This window comes from Symphalangus syndactylus, chromosome 19 (genome assembly GCF_028878055.3).
Source record: "Symphalangus syndactylus isolate Jambi chromosome 19, NHGRI_mSymSyn1-v2.1_pri, whole genome shotgun sequence".
NCBI lineage: Eukaryota > Metazoa > Chordata > Mammalia > Primates > Hylobatidae > Symphalangus > Symphalangus syndactylus.
In genome coordinates, this window is record NC_072434.2 from 77817567 (window position 1) to 77835314 (window position 17748).

Sequence of the window (17748 nt, forward strand, 5' to 3'; positions counted from 1 at the left end):
ACTGAAAATTCTTACAGAGAATAAGGTTAGATAAAGCAGCATCGGGAATGGATTCAATCGGAGCAGTCATAACTGGTATGTTCCGCATTCACGTATAAGAGAAGAAAAAGTCAGATAAGTTAAGAGTGCTTTAGAAATGTCAGAAAATATTTTAAAATACTGCAGAAAAAACAGAGATTATTTCATGAAAGAAACCAGAACTACATAGATTGTGCTAAATTAACGTATGCTTCATGCAGTAACAAAATAAATGATTGGATTTATTTAGTCTTTCTTTTCTGAGAATTTCAAAAGAGCTGTTCAATTTTATCATCTCATTACTTCTCATTGTAGTCATTATATAGTATTCTTAAAGGGGTATGTTAATATTAGTCTAATTTTATATGTGGATGAAAAATTTGGAGAACTGAATAAAATCTCGAGGTCTCTAAAATGGTCAGTGGTGTAAGTTCAACTTTTAATGAATGTCACAGTCCACTTTAAAGAAGTTACACCTCCCAAAAATAGACCTGATATGCAGAAAACCATCATTTTCATAGAACAAATAAGATATAAGGCACTACAGAGTAAATTTGTGCAGGGAAGGAAAGTTAACTCACAAAAACAGGTAGTATGACCAACTTTTGGCATTTAAAAAACAAACAAAGCAAGTATAAACCAATTTCTCTATGATTTATTCTCTGTGACCTTAGAAGGATGACTAACCTTTTTAAAAAAAAAAAATCTTTGTCCTCTGTGTCCTTTGTTTAATATTTCTAGCAGGTTATGAAGAATTAGTCATTATGTTTGAAAAGAGTCCAATGAATTGTAAATACAATAAAACCAATTTTCATCAGACAAATATGCAAAAACAGCAACTCAGGATAAATGGCAGCCTTCCTATCTCAGGTCCAAGGTCATGAGCTCGATAGTTTACTTCAGAAAGGATATCTTCCAGGGTTTACAAAAGACCTGGGCTTTCTGGAACCACTCAGGTTTTTACATTGTTGCATTACTGAATGAAGTAGCTCATTGTCCATTTCAGCGGCCCTTGCTATAATCTGTAACTTTAAGCATGAACAGGCAGGGCTCCAGTCCTGTCCACTGATTAAAGTTACAGAAATTCTAAAAATCACAATTACTCTGTCTAAAGCTGAAAGGCAGCTGAAGCTGTGAGAATAAAGAGTAACCTAACACAGGCTGAATTCAAAGCTTTGACACTAACAACAGATGCCAATAAATGTTAACTTATTACTGTTGCTGTATCATCACCACCATCAGCATTGTTGTCATTATTCTTACTTGTTTAACTGCACCTTTTTTTTTTACTTGTTTGTTTTAACTTGTCACTAAACTGAAGCTCAAGACCCCACATCTTTAAATGCATGAAAATGAACCAGAGAAGCAGATTCAAGGGAAAAAGGCTAATTTACAAGCTCATAAGATCTTCAAAAAGAACTTCATGCTACTTTTTACTAACACCTCCTTCATTTATAATTACTCAGCTGTAATACTGACGTAATGAACTGGGCCTTCAGAGAATGTGAAAGTCGAAACACTCCCTCGTAGTATTTGCTCACTTAAACTTTCTCCAGATAATTGCTTGCCAAACCCCTCCTGTCCCTCAAGTCTTTGCTCAAATCTTATCTTCTCAATGAGGCTACTCTGTCCTCCCTACTGAATACCAGGTCAACCCCCTCCCCATTCCTGGCTCATCTTACCCATCTTTTCTTACAATCCTTTTAATTTTTATACAGAAGTTATCAAATTCTAACATACTACATAATTTACTTATTCATCCTGTCTATTCTTCATCTAATCCTGCTAAAATATAAGCTCCATGGTAACAGGCAACTTTGTTTTATTCACCATTATATTCCAAATAACTAGATTAATGCTTGACGTTCACAAAAATAGGTATCAAATGATGAACCTATTCTTTCTGTATATTCTGTCCAATCTCTGTTACAAACCAAGTGAATATACTTATTACTTGAATTTATTGCAGCATTGTTCATGATGAGTAAGTCAGAATACTGGTGACAACAGGGCTGGACGCAAAGGCTCAAACCTGTAATCCCAGCACTTTGGGAGGCTGAGGCAGGCGAATCACCTGAGGTCAGGAGTTCAAGACCAGCCTGGCCAACATGGTGAAACCCTGTTTCTACTAAAAATACAAAAATTAGCTGGGCGTGGTGGTGGGTGCCTGTAATCCCAGCTACTCTGGAGGCTGAGGCAGGAGAATTGCTTGAACCTGGGAGGCAAAGGTTGCAGTGAGTGGAGATCGTGCCACTGCACTCCAGCCTGGGCAACAGTGCAAGACTCTGTCTCAAAAACAAACAAACAAAACAAACAAAAAAACTATGACAACAGGATAAAAGTTACAATTAATCTCATATATGTATAATTTGGTTTGCTCAGAAAGCATTGTTGTTTTTAGATGTGATATACTCGAGAGTCTTGGAAGTTACTAGTCCAACTTTTAATTCTGACTATCCTAAGGAAAATGTTTAAATTTTTTTGGCACAGTGGAATTGATCTTTGGTGTAGGAAAATATACCAAATGCGGGGCATGGGGAGAAGGGATAAATATGCCTTCTTTTTTTTTTTTGAGACGGAGTCTTGCTCTGTCACCCAGGCTGGAGTGCAGTGGCGCAATCTCGGCTCACTGCAAGCTCCACCTCCCGGGTTCACGCCATTCTCCTGCCTCAGCCTCTCCGAGTATCTGGGACTACAGGCGCCCGCCACCACGCCCGGCTAATTTTTTTTGTATTTTTTAGTAGAGACGGGGTTTCACCGTGGTCTCGATCTCCTGACCTCGTGATCCGCCCGCCTCGGCCTCCCAAAGTGCTGGGATTACAAGCGTGAGCCACTGCGCCCGGCCAGGGATAAATATGCCTTCTATTGAATTTTCTGTTTTAATAAGTCCTTCATAAACAATACCTAATATTAAAATAACAGCTAATATGTATTAGCAGTAGCTAAATGCTATGCTTTAATGCATTAGCTCAGTGAATCCTCAAAACAACACCGCAGGGCAGATAGTATTATTCCACCATTTTACAAAGGGGAATAAAGACGAGGTTTCAAGTAACAAAGGCGAAGCCAGGATTGGAGTCCACGTCTTCCTGTATATGCTTGCTGTTAATCGCAGTGTTATATTCCCTTGTATTGCTCAGCAATTGATGGTGGGTTATACCAAATTATACCACCCAGGTAAAACACACACACATACACACTTGCCCTATCTCCCAAATGTAATCCAAGATAAGTATGACAGCTGGCATTTCCAAAGTTTCAGGATACCAATCCAGATGCTTTTTATCTCAAGAAGTTTGGCACGGGGCCTGATATGGGCAATCCTATTGAGCTATTAATAATCTCTAAAATTGTGTGTTTTACATCTAGAAATGGAAAGCTTTGGGGAAAAATAACTAAAAGTTGGGGGAAACATTTTATATCCCAAAAAGTTTTCCATTTTTTAAAGAATTCACATACAGTTTTTGAGGGAATATTTTTCCTCACCCCTCCCTCTAACCACTGCAGAGTTTTTCATCTCTCCTCATATCCAGATATCTCAGACCATTTTTAAGGTCTTTCTATTCCGATTTCCTTTCTCAGCTCCTTCCAAGAAAATATCCTTTTCTCTAGTTGAGTGATCTCAATGGCTGGTGAACCCATAATCATTGTTCTGTGTCTCTATGAATAGTTTCTTCCTCCATCTCTTCATGACCGCATCACTCCCCCACCATCTCTTTTCTTTTTGTTTTGTTTTTTTTGAGACAGAGTCTCACTCTTGCCCAGCTGGCGTGCAGTAGTGCGATCTCAGCTCATTGCAACCTCCGCCCCCACCCAGGTTCAAGCAATTCTCCTGCTTCATCCTCCTGAGCATCTGAGATTACAGGTGTCTGCCATCATGCCTGGCTAAGTTTTGTATTTTTAGTAGAGATGGGGTTTCACCATGTTGGCCAGACTGGTCTCAAACTCCCGACCTCAAGTGATGATCTGTCCACCTCAACCTCCCAAAGTGCTGGGATTACAGGCGTGAGCCACTGCGCCCAGCCATTCCCATCCCTTTTGACTTACCTACTCCTACCCACCCAGAAAGTCCCCACTTATGTTTCATCTGCAAGACTCTCTCATACTGAGGGTGACCAGCCATCCCAAGACTTCAGCACTGAACGTCCTGTGACCAGGAATTCAGGACATTTGGTCACCTCACACAACCCTCCTCACTGATACCCACCATCTTTCAGTTGCTCCACAACTCCATCCATTCCACAAAGCCTGTCCTTCTCTTGGGTTGCTGTCTCCTTATACTGGTTTATCTCGACTCTGTAAGACCCTCGATGGCAAGGACAACCTCTGGATTAATGTCTACCATCTCCACTTCCTCATCCCTCTTTTTTTCCCTGTAAACCACACCCCCCCCCGCCATTTTGTACTACTGATGCTAAATTTTTAAATGTCAGAGGTTCCTTCACCACCAATTTTCGTGGCACCTTTGTCCTCTTCTTCCTCTCTAGGGTCATGACTGATCTTGCAGGTAGATTAGATCTCCTAGGAAAGGGATTGTCTTTTCTGGTATTAGCTACTGAGGCTCCTTTCAGACAGGAAACTGAAGTCAAAGCAGGTGCAAGAGGAGAGAAAAAGCATAAGAACACTCTGAGCTTATGGTCCTCAGGTCTAAGTGGAAGCCCAAGAGAGAAAGCCAGGTGTTCTGGGTTAATGTGAGGGCTAAATTCCATTTTGTAGTCTCATTTGCCTTTAGTAACATCTTGCTTAAATGACCCAGCTTTGTCTGTACTGCCCGTGTTATCACAAGGTATTGAACAAAGGGTCTTATGCCCTCACTTGAACAAGTGCTTTAACGGCAGAGTTTATTTCCCTTTGCGGACGATTCTCAAATTTTTTTGATCTCAGGATCTCTTAATGTGCTTAAAAATTATTAAAAACCTCAAAGAGCTTTTGTGTATGTGCTTCATAACTATCAATCATTTCTGTATTGGAAATTAAAACAGAGATGTGTAAAATATTTATTTATAGCTTTTTTTAAAGATAACATTAATAATTCCACTACGTGGTAACATTAAATACATTTTTAGAAATAATTCATTTTCCCCAAACTAAAACATATAGGTAAGCTGACTGGTATTGTTTCATATGTTTATAAATTTCTTTTATGCCTGGGTTAATAGAAGACAGCTGCATTGTATTATGTTTCTGCATTCAACATGTTGCAATATATTGTCCTGGCTGAAGTATATGGAGAAATTCTGGCCTCACAAAGATATGTATTTGCAAAAGGCAAAGCACTTTTTTAACTTTTTGTTTGGATGGAGTTGTAGATTTACATGCAATTGTAAGAAATAATACAGAGGAATCCTAAAACCCTTCACCTGATTTTCTCCAATGGAATTATGCATGATTATTATGCAATAATTATGCAATAATCATGCATAATTACCATACAATATCACAACCAAGAAGTCAACATTGATAAAATCCAATGACTTTATTCAGATTTCACCAGTCCTACATACATTCGTGTGTATGTGTGTGTGTATTTAGTTCTATGTGATTTTATCACATATGCAGATTTATGTAACCATCATCACAGTCAAGACACAGTACAGTTCCATCCCACAGGTCTCTCATGCTACTGTTTTTATACCTGTTCCCTTTCCTCCCTTTCTCCTTCCCCACCTCTCTAACTCTTGATAACCACTAATCTTTTCTAAGGCAGATGTATCTTTAATAGCCTTTTCAGGTAACTATGGATATTCTTTGATACCATACTAAAGCTAAAAAAGTAGTAGTCGCTTAAAGATTAGTTGCAGTGTGGAATGTGAAACCATTGTTAATGAACTTTAATACACTTCGAATGGATCTTTTTGCACACTTTGGAGATATCAAAATGACATTGGTCTTTTGGAACATATTGGTTCTCTGAGCTATTTAGATTTTCCAAATGTTGCCACATCTCATTATCCAATATCAAAAATCTCATTAATTGATATCACTACCAATCTTATCAGGAAAGTCTTTAAAGTATTTGAAAAGTTGTTGAACTCACATTAGCAGCTAAAAGCTTTCTAAAATCCTGGTTGTTGCCTGGAAGCTCAAATTTTAACACTGGTAACAAATACTGCCAGTGGTTTTCCATGGAATAAGAGATTCACTTTGTTAATTTTCAAGAAAATGTCTTTTTTTTTTTTTTTTTTTTTTTTTTGAGACAGAGTCTTGCTCTGTCACCAGGCTGGAGTGCAGTGGTGCGATCTCTGCTCACTGCAAGCTCCGCCTCCCGGGTTCATGCCATTCTCCTGCCTCAGCCTCCCGAGTAGCTGGGACTATAGGTGAAATGTCTTCTTAATATCCAAGTTTGAATAATTATAATTTGTCTATCAATCATTCTTTCAAGTAAAAATGGTGTTCCATTAAAAAAAGCAGGTGAGATCAATGTACAACTCAAAGAATCACCCAAGTGCTTTTTCTTTCTTTCTATTTTATTTTTTTTGAGACAGCATCTTGCTCTGTCACCCAGGCTGGAGTGCAGTGACGTGATCTCAGCCCACTGCAACCTCTGCCTCCCAGGCTCAAGTGATTCTCCTGCCTCAGCCTCCTGAGTAGCTGGGATTACAGGCGGGAGCCACCATGCCTGCCTAATTTTTGTATTTTTAGTAGAGATGGGGTTTCACCATTTTGGCCAGGCTGGTCTCGAACTCCTGACCTCAAGTGATCTGCCCACCTTGGCCTCCCAATGTGCTGGGATTATAGGCATGAGCCACCACACCCAGTTAAGTGCTTTTTCTTTAAAATGTCATCATACTTGGGTGTGCAGAAATGCTTTATATGCATTTCTCATTTTGTCATATAGAATATTAATCACCTGTACTGAAGATTTGAGAGTAAATAAAGTCACTATTTTTTACTGCGTTGTCAGGGACATTTTAAAGTGAACCTGGCATTTTTCTTATACTGCATGTGCGTGACACTGAAGAATACTACAGTTTGAAGCCACTGCCTTGGTTTGTGCAACTCATCCTTGCTTTTTGCATCATCAGTGCAAATGTCAACAGAGTGAATGAAAGCAAATAACATTTTCCTAGAATTAGGAAAACAGTTTTGACCTTGTAGACCCCCTGAAAAGATCTCAGGGGTCTCTCAGGGGCCTCGGACCACACTGAGAATTGCTGAGCTAAGATAATAAGTGAAGTAGTAATTAGTTAAAGATTCCCAAACAGAAGGTGGTTCTTAATGGTTATTCTTCTTTCAAGACCAGCATTGGAGAATCCAAATACATATATAAAGAGAGCAACCCCATACAGCCATTCCTTCTTTCCTGAACACTAACATTTTGTCCTCTTTGTCTAATTCTTTTAAACCCTTTCCTTTTCTCATTCTTGCCACCATCTGTTTAAATACACATTTGCCACCCAATTTCTGTCTTAGCTCTCTGATCTTGTGTTGTGATAGATGTCCTTGGTGGATTGTGCTGAGCTCAAAAGAGCAGATGTGGTTACAGTACATGCCTATGAGTAGGGCACGACACCAATGTTTTTCTCCAAATGTCAGATTCGGGGGGTTAAAAATGGCACTGAAGCAACAAATGATACATTATAGGATAATCAAGCACAAGACAGACTCTCATCTGGGACAGTTTCCTGCTCAGAGGTACCAGACGGGGAAAAGGTCCCAGAGAATCACACTGGTCCGTGATCAAGGAGGAGGAAGGTGAGTTGTGGTGTGGAGGGTTATAGACACTTGGCACTCCTCTTAGTACCAAGCGTGCGACTCAAAAGAGGGGTGAAGTCTACCCAAGCTAGAAGATTCTGCAGACTAGATTCCTCTGGAACTTGATGAGATTTGTTTTGGCAGGCAGCAGAAGGGCACAGCACAAAGAGTCAGCCAGCATGAATGAAAGGGATATAGTTTTAGATGGACGTTCTAAGTCAAAGGCACCCCCACCCTGCCCCAGCAGTTCCCCACCCTCGATCTCTGCATGACCCACGGGCGCAGTTTGCTTCAGTACCTGACGTGCTGCTTAGGACACTTCTTCCAAAATATGATTTCCTCTACGTTTCTTCGCCTTTCTGAGTTCCTGGTTCTCTCCCATTCCATCTTTATAATAAGTTGCCTCAGAGCAACACACCAATAAATTACCTTTTCTCTAAAACAATATTCTAGGTCATTTCATATCATTACTATCCACCTAGTTGCCCAAGCTCAAAGCCTGGGAAGAAGTATCTTGAACACTTCCCATAAACATCCACAATTCTAAAACCCAAGAAGCTCTGAAAATAAAAACTTGTTTTTGGAAGGTGGCACCAAAACTCATTTGGCATCAAAACTTGACTTGAAATGACATAAGGCTGTTTCTGGTGTTGATTTATCCCACTTGCTGAGAATATTCTTACATTTTAGGACAGAAATATTAATGTGTTTGATTATAGGGTGCTGCCTCATACCCCACTGGGGAAAGTCTTAATGTTTATTTGTGTACTATCATACTAAAGTCCCCCAAATTCTAAAATCATCAGATGCTCAAGTCCCATATGTAAACTGGTATAGTATTTTCATATAACCTATGCACATCCTCCTGTATACAGGCATGCTTCAAATTGTCGTGGTTTGCAGATACTGCATTTTTTACAAATTGAAGGTGTGTGGCAACACTCCAAGAGCAAGTCTCTTGGCGCCATCTTTTCCAACAGCATTTGCTCACTTTGTGTCTCTGTATCACATTTGGCAATTATCACAGTATTTCAAACTATCTCATTACTATTATATGTGTTATGGTGATCTGTGATCAGTGATCTTTGATGTTACTAATTGTCATTGTTTTGGAGCACCACAAACCACACCTATATCAGACAGTGGACTTAATAAATGTGATAAATGGCTGGCTCCACTGACTGGCTATTCCCTGTCCCTTTCCCTTCTCCTCAGGCCTCCCTATTCTGAGACAGGACAATATTGAAATTAGGCCAATTAATAACTATACAATGACCTCTAAATGTTCAAGTGAAAGGAAAAGTCATACTTATCTCACTTTAAAGCAAAAGCTAGAAATGATTAAGCTTAGTGAGGAAGGCATGTGAAAAGCCAAGATAGGCTGAAAGCTAAGCCTCTGGCACCAGTTACCCAAGTCATGAATGCAAAAGTTCTTGAAGGAAATTAAAAGTGCTACTCCAATAAACACATGAATGATACGAAAGACAAACAAGCTTATTGCTGATATGAAGAAATTTCTAGCAGTCTGGATAGAAGATCAAGCCAGCTATAACATTCCCTTAAGCCAAAGCCTAATCCAAAGCAAGGCCTTAACTCTCTTCAATTCTAGAAAGGCTGAGAGAGGTGAGAAAGTTGGAAAGCTAGTAGAGGTTGGCTTATCAGGTTTAAGGAAAGAAGTCGTCTCAATGTAAAAGTGCACGGTGAAGCAGCAAGTGCTAATGTAGAAGCTACAACTAGTTATCCAGAACATCTAGCTAAGATAATTGATGAAGGTGGATACACTAAACAATAGATTTTCAATGTAGACAAAACATTCTTCTATTGGAAGAAGATGCCATCTAGGACTTTCTTAACTAGAGAGGAGAAGTCCAGACCCGGCTTTAAAGGACAGGCTGACTCTCTTGTTAAGGACTAATGCAGCCAGTAACTAAGTTGAAACCAATGCTCATTTACCATTCCGAAAATCCTAGGGCCCTTAAGAATTATGCTAAATCTACTCTGGTTGTGCCATATCAATGGCACAACAAAGCCTGGATGACAGCACATCTGTTTACAGGATGGTTTACTGAAAATTTTTTTATTTATTTATTTTTGGAGACGGAGTCTTGCTCTGTTGCCCACGCTGGAGTGCACTGGCATGAGCTCGGCTCACTGCAACCTCCACCTCCCGGGTTCAAGCCATTCTCCTGACTCAGCCTCCAGAGTAGCTGGGATTACAGGTGTGCACCACCACACCTGGCCAATTTTTGTATTTTAGTAGAGATTGTTGGCCAGGCTGGTCTAAACTCCTGACCTCAGGTGATCTGCCCACCTCGGCCTCCCAAACAGGTGTAAGCCACCACGCCCGGCCAGTTTATTGAATATTTTAAGCCCACAGTTAAGACCTATTGCTCAGAAAAAAAATGATTCTTTTCAAAATACTTTCAAATTCTTTCAAAATTACTATTCATTGACAATGCATCTGGTCACTCAAGAGCTCTGATAGAGATGTACGAGGAGATGAATGTTGTTTCCATGCCTGCTAACACAACACCCGTTCAGTAACCCATGGATTACAAAGTCACTTTGACTTTTAAGTCTTATTATTTAAGAAATACATTTTGTAAGGCCATAGGTGCCAAAGATAGCAATTCTTCTGCTATGAGATATGGGCAAGGTAAATAGGATTCACCATTCTAGATGCCATTGAAAACACTCATAATTCATGGGAGGAGGTCAAAATATCAACATTAACAGGAGTTTGGAAGAAGTTGATTCTAACCCTCATGAATGACTGAGAAGTTCACGACTTCAGTGGAGAAAGGAACTGCAGATGTGGTGAAAATAGCAAGAGAACTGGAATTAGAAGTGGAGACTGAGGCCGGGGCACGATGGCTCACGCCTGTAATCCCAGCACTTTGGGAGGCCGAGGCGGGCGGATCACGAGGTCAGGAGATCGAGACCATCCTGGCTAACACGGTGAAACCCTGTCTCTACTAAAAATACAAAAAAAAAAAAAAAATTAGCTGGGCGTGGTGGTGGGCGCCTGTAGTCCCAGCTACTCCGGAGGCTGAGGCAGGAGAATGACGTGAACCCAGGAGGCGGAGCTTGCAGTGAGCCAAGAAGTGGAGACTGAAAATGTAACTGAATTGCTACAATCTTATGATCAAACTTGAACAGATGAGGAGTGGAGTTGCTTCTTATGGAGAGGCAAAAAAAAGTAGTTTCTTGAGATGGAATCTAGTCCCAGAGGAGATGCTATGAACATTTTGAAATGACAAAAAGGATTTTGAATATCACAAACTTGGTTGGTAAAATAGCAGCAGGGTTTGAGAAGGATCACTCCAATTTTGAAAGTAGTTCTATTGTTGTTAAAATGGTATCAAACAGCTTCCCATGCTACAGAGAAGTCTTTTGTGAAAGGTAAAGTCAATCCATGTGACAAACTTCATAGCTGCCTTAAGAACTTGCCATAGCCACTCCAACTTTTAGCAACCACTGCCTTGATCAGTCAGCAGCTATCAACATAGGGGCAAGACCTCTGCCAGCTAAAAGATTATGACTTGCTGAAGGTTCAGATGATCATTAGCACATTTTACCTATAAAGTACTTAAAATTAAGGTATAAACATTCTTTAGACACAATGCTATTGCACACTTAATACACTACAGTATACTGGAAACATAACTTTTATATGCACTGGGAAATCAAAAAATTCATGTCACTTGCTTTATTGCAGTGATCTGGAACCATGCTTGCAATATCTCCAAAGTATGCCCGTACTTTAAATAGTTAGATTACTTATAATACCTAATATAATGTAAATGCTCTGTAAATAGTTGTTATGCTGTATTTTATTTGTATTATTTGTATTGTATTTTTTGGGGTTTTTAAAAAACATTTTTGACCAGCTGTTGGTTGATTCTGTGGATGCAGAAGACCCACTGTAAAACTATTAACTCATTTAGTCTTCCTAAAAACCCTGTAAAGTAGGTACTATTTATTATATTCCCATTTTATAGATGAGAAAACTGAGTCATAGAGAAATAAAGAAACTTGCTCAAGGTCACACAGCCAATAAATAGTTTGATCTGAGAGACAAAGAAAACTGAAAAGGCAATAAACTTCTCTTTATGTAACTCAGAATGTGACTGTATGTCCTATCCTCATAATATCTAAAATTGTCCCTCCTGTTATTGGAAGTACAGGATCCACGCGTTAGGAAATTCTGGCCTACTACAGGATAATCTAATATTTTAGAATTTTAATAATTAAACTCTTCTATCTTTTTAGCCTTATCACCTGCCACAGTAACCTGTCAACGTCCGGCACCCAGCCATTGCCAATGCCTCCTAAACCCAAACCTGTGGGTTTCCAAGGAGACTGGGGCATTTTCCATCTGAGTAGACAGTAAAAATAAGCAAGGGATTTACCATCATGGAACTTCTGGGACTATACTGACCACGGGTCACTCTGCGCTGCGATCTGTAACCTAGTAAGTTCTGAGATGCACGGCGGCTCAAACGCATTTAGCATGGTGACTTGCCACACGCACTGGCCCAGGTCTGGCACCGCGCTACAATTTCTTCTGTAGCCCGTTCTGAGATTCTCTGTCACTCTCCCAGAACGGCAACTCTCTCTTTCCCCGCCACACCCTAAAGCCCCACATCTTCTCAACCCTCTCCCACCGCTTCTTGGAAAGGCGTCCCCTACCTCAGTCTTACCTTTGGCTTAATTTAAACTCTCCCGAAAATTTATAGCGGATGACGGCCGATCCCGCCTCCCAGACCAAGTGGGCGCGGCTCACCGTTGCTCCGGAACACCTGCGGCGGGGGCGGGGTGGGACCAGCCAGGCGGGCCCAGCGGGCGGGACCGGCCCAAAGTAGTGGGGGACGGGCCCGGGCGCCAGGGGCGGGACGAGGCTCTGGGGACTGGCACAGAAAAGGGAAGTGAACCTGGCGAGGGCGGGGCGGGCTGGTGCAGTTGGTGGGGAAGGGTGGGGCGAATCTAGGAAGGCGGGCCCATAGGGCGGGCGAAGACTGGGCGCCCGGGACGGGTCAAGGAAGGCGGAGTGAACCTGGAGAGGGCGGGGCGGCTGGGGGAGGGGCGGGAAGGCCCCGGGGACAGGCCTAGGGGGCGGGCCCTGGGGGGGGTGGGCGGTGGTGCGGAATGGAGCCGGAGGGGGCGGGGCGGCCCTGGCGCGGCTAGGGTAGGGTGGGGCGTCCCAGGCTCCGGCTAAGGAGCGCGCGGCGGGCGGGCCGGCCGCAGGGCCTGGGCTCGACCATGGTGGGACATAGCCCGCGGCTGCGTGGACCGCTGCTGCAGCAGAGGCGGCTGGGCAGGAACGCAGGCCGAGGCTGGGCCCTTTGGGTAGCTAGCCCGTGATCTCTGCCGTCACCGATCGCGATTCCTCCCCCCTCGCCTTCCCCCGGCGCCGACGGCCACCCCGCCGGACGATGAGCGCCCGCGACCGCCCGGTAGGCTGAGCCCGGCCGCCCGGGAGGCTGAGGCCAGCCTCCCGCTCCGCCTTCCCTGCACAGCTGCCCCCATGGCTTTGCCGGGCGCCGCGGGCGCGGCCGACACCCCGGTGTCCTCGGCCCGGGCAGCCCCCGGCGGCTCAGCGTCCTCGTCGTCCACCTCCTCGGGCGGCTCGGCCTCGGCGGGCGCGGGGCTGTGGGCCGCGCTCTATGACTACGAGGCTCGCGGCGAGGACGAGCTGAGCCTGCGGCGCGGCCAGCTGGTGGAGGTGCTGTCGCAGGACGCCGCCGTGTCGGGCGACGAGGGCTGGTGGGCAGGCCAGGTGCAGCGGCGCCTCGGCATCTTCCCCGCCAACTACGTGGCTCCCTGCCGCCCGGCCGCCAGCCCCGCGCAGCCGCCCGCGCCGCCGCCCCCGCGGCCCAGCTCCCCGGTACACGTCGCCTTCGAGCGGCTGGAGCTGAAGGAGCTCATCGGCGCGGGGGGCTTCGGGCAGGTGTACCGCGCCACCTGGCAGGGCCAGGAGGTGGCCGTGAAGGCGGCGCGCCAAGACCCGGAGCAAGACGCGGCGGCGGCGGCCGAGAGCGTGCGGCGCGAGGCTCGGCTCTTCGCCATGCTGCGGCACCCCAACATCATCGAGCTGCGCGGCGTGTGCCTGCAGCAGCCGCACCTCTGCCTGGTGCTGGAGTTCGCCCGCGGCGGAGCGCTCAACCGTGCGCTGGCCGCTGCCAACGCGGCCCCGGACCCGCGCGCGCCCGGCCCCCGCCGCGCGCGGCGCATCCCTCCGCACGTGCTGGTCAACTGGGCCGTGCAGATAGCGCGGGGCATGCTCTACCTGCATGAGGAGGCCTTCGTTCCCATCCTGCACCGGGACCTCAAGTCCAGCAACAGTAAGTGGGGCCAGAGGGAGGTGGGGGAAGACTACCTCCGTGCCAGCCCAGGCGGGCTCCACAGGACATAGTACCAGATGGAAAGAGGCGGGAGTCAGCCTTAGGGCGCCAGCAGCAACTCATGCCCAGGCCTTCAGGCCTCGGAAGTCCAGCTAGTCCTTGGTTACTTGATTTGGGGCTGGTGACACGCTTAACCTTGGCTTACCTTTGCGTGCTTTTTAAAAAAGCTCGGACCAGACTTGCTTGTAGAGGAAACATTTGTAAAATACCTGGATCTCCTAGAAACCTCAGGGGGCAGTCTGGCCTTTCAATACCAGAGGTGATTCATCTGGGTAGGACTTTGCAAACGGAGGCCTTCTGCAGATTATATGGAACCCATGACCGTCCTCACCCAGTGGCCTTCATCAAAGTCCCCGAATGCACTCGGGGGACGTCAACTTTACAAGTGCTGTATTGAGGTTACTGTTTGCCTATTCAAAATATGACTTTATGTCTCTTACCTTTTCCAAAGACTTTTTTCATTCAAATGTCCCTCTATGGGCCAGGTGCGGTGGCTCATACCTGTAATCCCAGCACTTGGGGAGGCCGAGGCGGGCGGATCACCTGAGGTTAGGAGTTTGAGACCAGCCTGGCCAACATGGCGAAACCCTGTCTCTACTAAAAATACGCGTAGTGGCAGGCGCCTGTAATCCCAGCTACTCAGGAGGCTGAGGCATGAGAATCACTTGAACCCGGGAGGCGGAAGTTGCAGTGAGCCAAGATCGCGCCACTGCACTCCAGCCTAGGAGATAGAGTGAGACTCTGTCTCAGAAAAAAAAAAAAAAAAAAAGTGTGAAATATGGTTTTATTATTGGTTCAATGGCTTCTTTTCTCCAGACAAGAGGCACTGGTGTGCACCGTAATGCACTTTTGGGTTAATAACAAGTGCATCGTCCTTGCACAGGTACTTGAAACCTCGAAGAACTGGCCAGTGTCATTGACTTTGTTTATAAATCAGGGTGGATTTTCCAGAGGTCAATAAAGAACTGACAAATGACTTAAATGCAAATCCTATGAAATTTTGCTGTATAAAAGAGCCTATAGAATTGCTGTTTGATGTTGGTTCTTTAATACTGAAGATCGCTTCATATTCTTAGAATGAATTGAAATCCAAGGGAAGGTTAAAGGATGCAGCCAGAACTGGCATTGGCCTACAACAGCTGGAGGTCTTTCAATCCTGTGAAACCTGCTAGGACAGGAGCTAGCTCAAGTGAAAACATTGTCCCTAAAGAAGAGTGACAAGAAGAAATTTACTTGAAAATTACTAATGTAGCATTTTCACTGGGAATTGTAAATAATTGGAATGTTGTAGCTAAGCATAAGCATTAGGTTTTATTTCATAATCCTCCTTCCCCCCAAGTCTCTCTATAATTTAGATTGCATCTGCTTAGGCGATGAGAGCAAAGTCTAACAAAATATGTTGTTAGTGGTAGTGGTGTATTCTTAGTACTTTGACAGACCACATGAAGGACTATAGCATTGCTTGCTTTTGAACTGTGTTACAGTAAAAACAGAGTGCAATTTCCTAAAATATACTTTTCTTTCAATAATATATATATTTTTTTCAATAAAAGAAATGTCTGACCAGGTGCTGCCATAGAATGGATGACTTGTCCATGTGTTCCATAAGCCCCATTTCCAGTGGTGTCCTGAAAGCCTGTGTCTGTTAGGAGTTTTCTGCAGAACCAGGTATTTTAAAGACATCAACAGCACCATTCATTCCTTCCCCTGCCTCTTGGCAGTTGCAGCAACTCTGTGACAACATAGAACCCAACATTCTGCAAATGTATCCACATCATCAACACAAGCAAACACTTGGGTTGTACTGGGCCTTAGGCTAAAAAGTTAAAGGGCCTATAGCTATTACTTTTACACTGTACTTAGTTTTGTTTGGTTGCAATACTTTTCAAAGTTCATACAACACAGGGTAGAGAATGTTTGCTAGTGTTTTTAAAGCATGTTTTAAAGGATGTTTATCCATTCCTATGGGTTAATCCATAGGATTTATGGATCAATCAACAATCCATAGCAATTATTGCAAATAGTAAATTTTTATAAAGTTTTATAAACTTTTATAAAATATAAATGTTTAAAGAACTCCTAATATTATTAAATGGTAAAAAGAAATAACACGACCCTGGAATAATAACTATGGCCAAACAGTTTTTACTGACACCAGAAAAACTTGTATAGTGGAGTATAGACTACTGTGTATTCAGTAGATATTACATAATTTGATGGTGATTACATGCTGCTACTTAGTTTTTGAAAGACTTTTTAGTCTCAGAATAAATTGCCAAACTTCCCGGAGTATTTTATTTTCTGTAATTGTCAGGCAAGATTCCCTTTGCTTTAAATTGTTGCACTCTTATAAAAGACTTAATTAGCTAGTCACTAGCCTGGCCAAGTATTTGTTGCAATATGACCATTATCATAGTTATTTAATTACTATAAAGTGAAAAGTTTGACTGGGGTCTAGAATGTGCAAACCATGGTGCCTCACCCATGGTCTTTATCCTGAATGTCTGATTTTATTTGTTCAATGAATAAATGCAGATTTGAAATTCTCTGCTGATATATGAAGCCATAACTTCTTGTTTAGACTTTTGAGTATAACAGATACTCTATTGCAGTATGTTTTGTTTGATTTTATTGGATATTTGCTAATGGTGGTAGTGAGTTAGTGATAACGTAAACAAGGTTTTAAAAATCAATATTGAATTCTATTTTCACTCCGAAGTATACTCATGTACCAAAGAGCTAATAGAAGACTACTTGGAGCCAGTTCAGTGGAAATTACTGTTTTAAACAAATATTTAAATTTGTCTAGAGAATATGTTACTCTTGACAGATTTCCTTTTATCTTTTCTAGTAGGTCTTCTTAAGTTTTATCATATCTTGTGAGGGAATGTCTATGTCTAGATAATATCTGATATGTTGTGAATGATATAAACAACTTTGTCCCTTTTCTAACAGGTAGCAACAGGTTGAAAGTTGTGCCAAGTTAGCAAGCTTTAAGCAACATGTATGTTTTAAATAAATACTAGGCCCTGTAACTCCCTCCTGGATGCAAAATAAGTAGAAAATACTTTATATAAATCTACCTATAGGCACCCCCCAGAGAACAATACAAGGCAACTTTGAGTTACTGTGAAAATTGCCAGTGTTATACGTATTCACAGAAGAGAGAAACATTGTGGAGAGCTGGAACTCATTTAATGCTTTTGGAATGCCCACCCTCTGCCAGTCACTTCTGGGCCTCAGGGACACTGGCAAGCCAGACATCAATGGCAACAAATCTGCCATCATAGAGCTTAGTCTAACACTTAGTCACGGAATCACAAATAAATTAGTAAGTGCCATCAAGAAAATTAAGCATGGTAAGGGGTGGAGAGTTGTAGATGGAGGACGGGGGTGCTGTTTCACACAGGGAAGGCACTCCGAGGAAGGGCCACAAATTCATCAAGCAAAGAGCCAGGCAAAGGAAAGAGGAAGCAAAAACGAGCCTTCCGTATTGGAGGCGTGAGGAGAAGGCTGGTGAGGAGAGGCATGCAGGGGGTGGGCCTGGCAGGCCTCCCTCTGCTGTGCACATGGAGGTTTCACTTTGACTGATGGCACTGGCTTCTGTGAAGAAGGGACTGCAGTGGGCTCA

The 17748-nt window shown here is 43.3% G+C and overlaps 2 protein-coding genes across 2 annotated transcripts in view; one reads left to right on the forward strand and one right to left on the reverse strand.

Moving 5' to 3' along the window:
• The window catches only part of PCNX2 (pecanex 2), a 352029-nt gene extending 339351 nt beyond the window's left edge, over positions 1-12678 (reverse strand). The window contains exon 1 of the mRNA XM_063614016.1: positions 12417-12678. The gene's annotated coding sequence lies outside the window, so the exon portion shown is untranslated. The remainder of the gene's footprint in view (positions 1-12416) is intronic.
• Positions 12679-12884: 206 nt separating this feature from the next.
• MAP3K21 (mitogen-activated protein kinase kinase kinase 21) overlaps positions 12885-17748 on the forward strand; it is a 57924-nt gene continuing 53060 nt past the window's right edge. Inside the window, exon 1 of the mRNA XM_055233762.2 lies at positions 12885-14057. Within this exon, the coding sequence (XP_055089737.1) occupies positions 13241-14057 (817 nt within the window). The 5' untranslated portion in view covers positions 12885-13240. The remainder of the gene's footprint in view (positions 14058-17748) is intronic.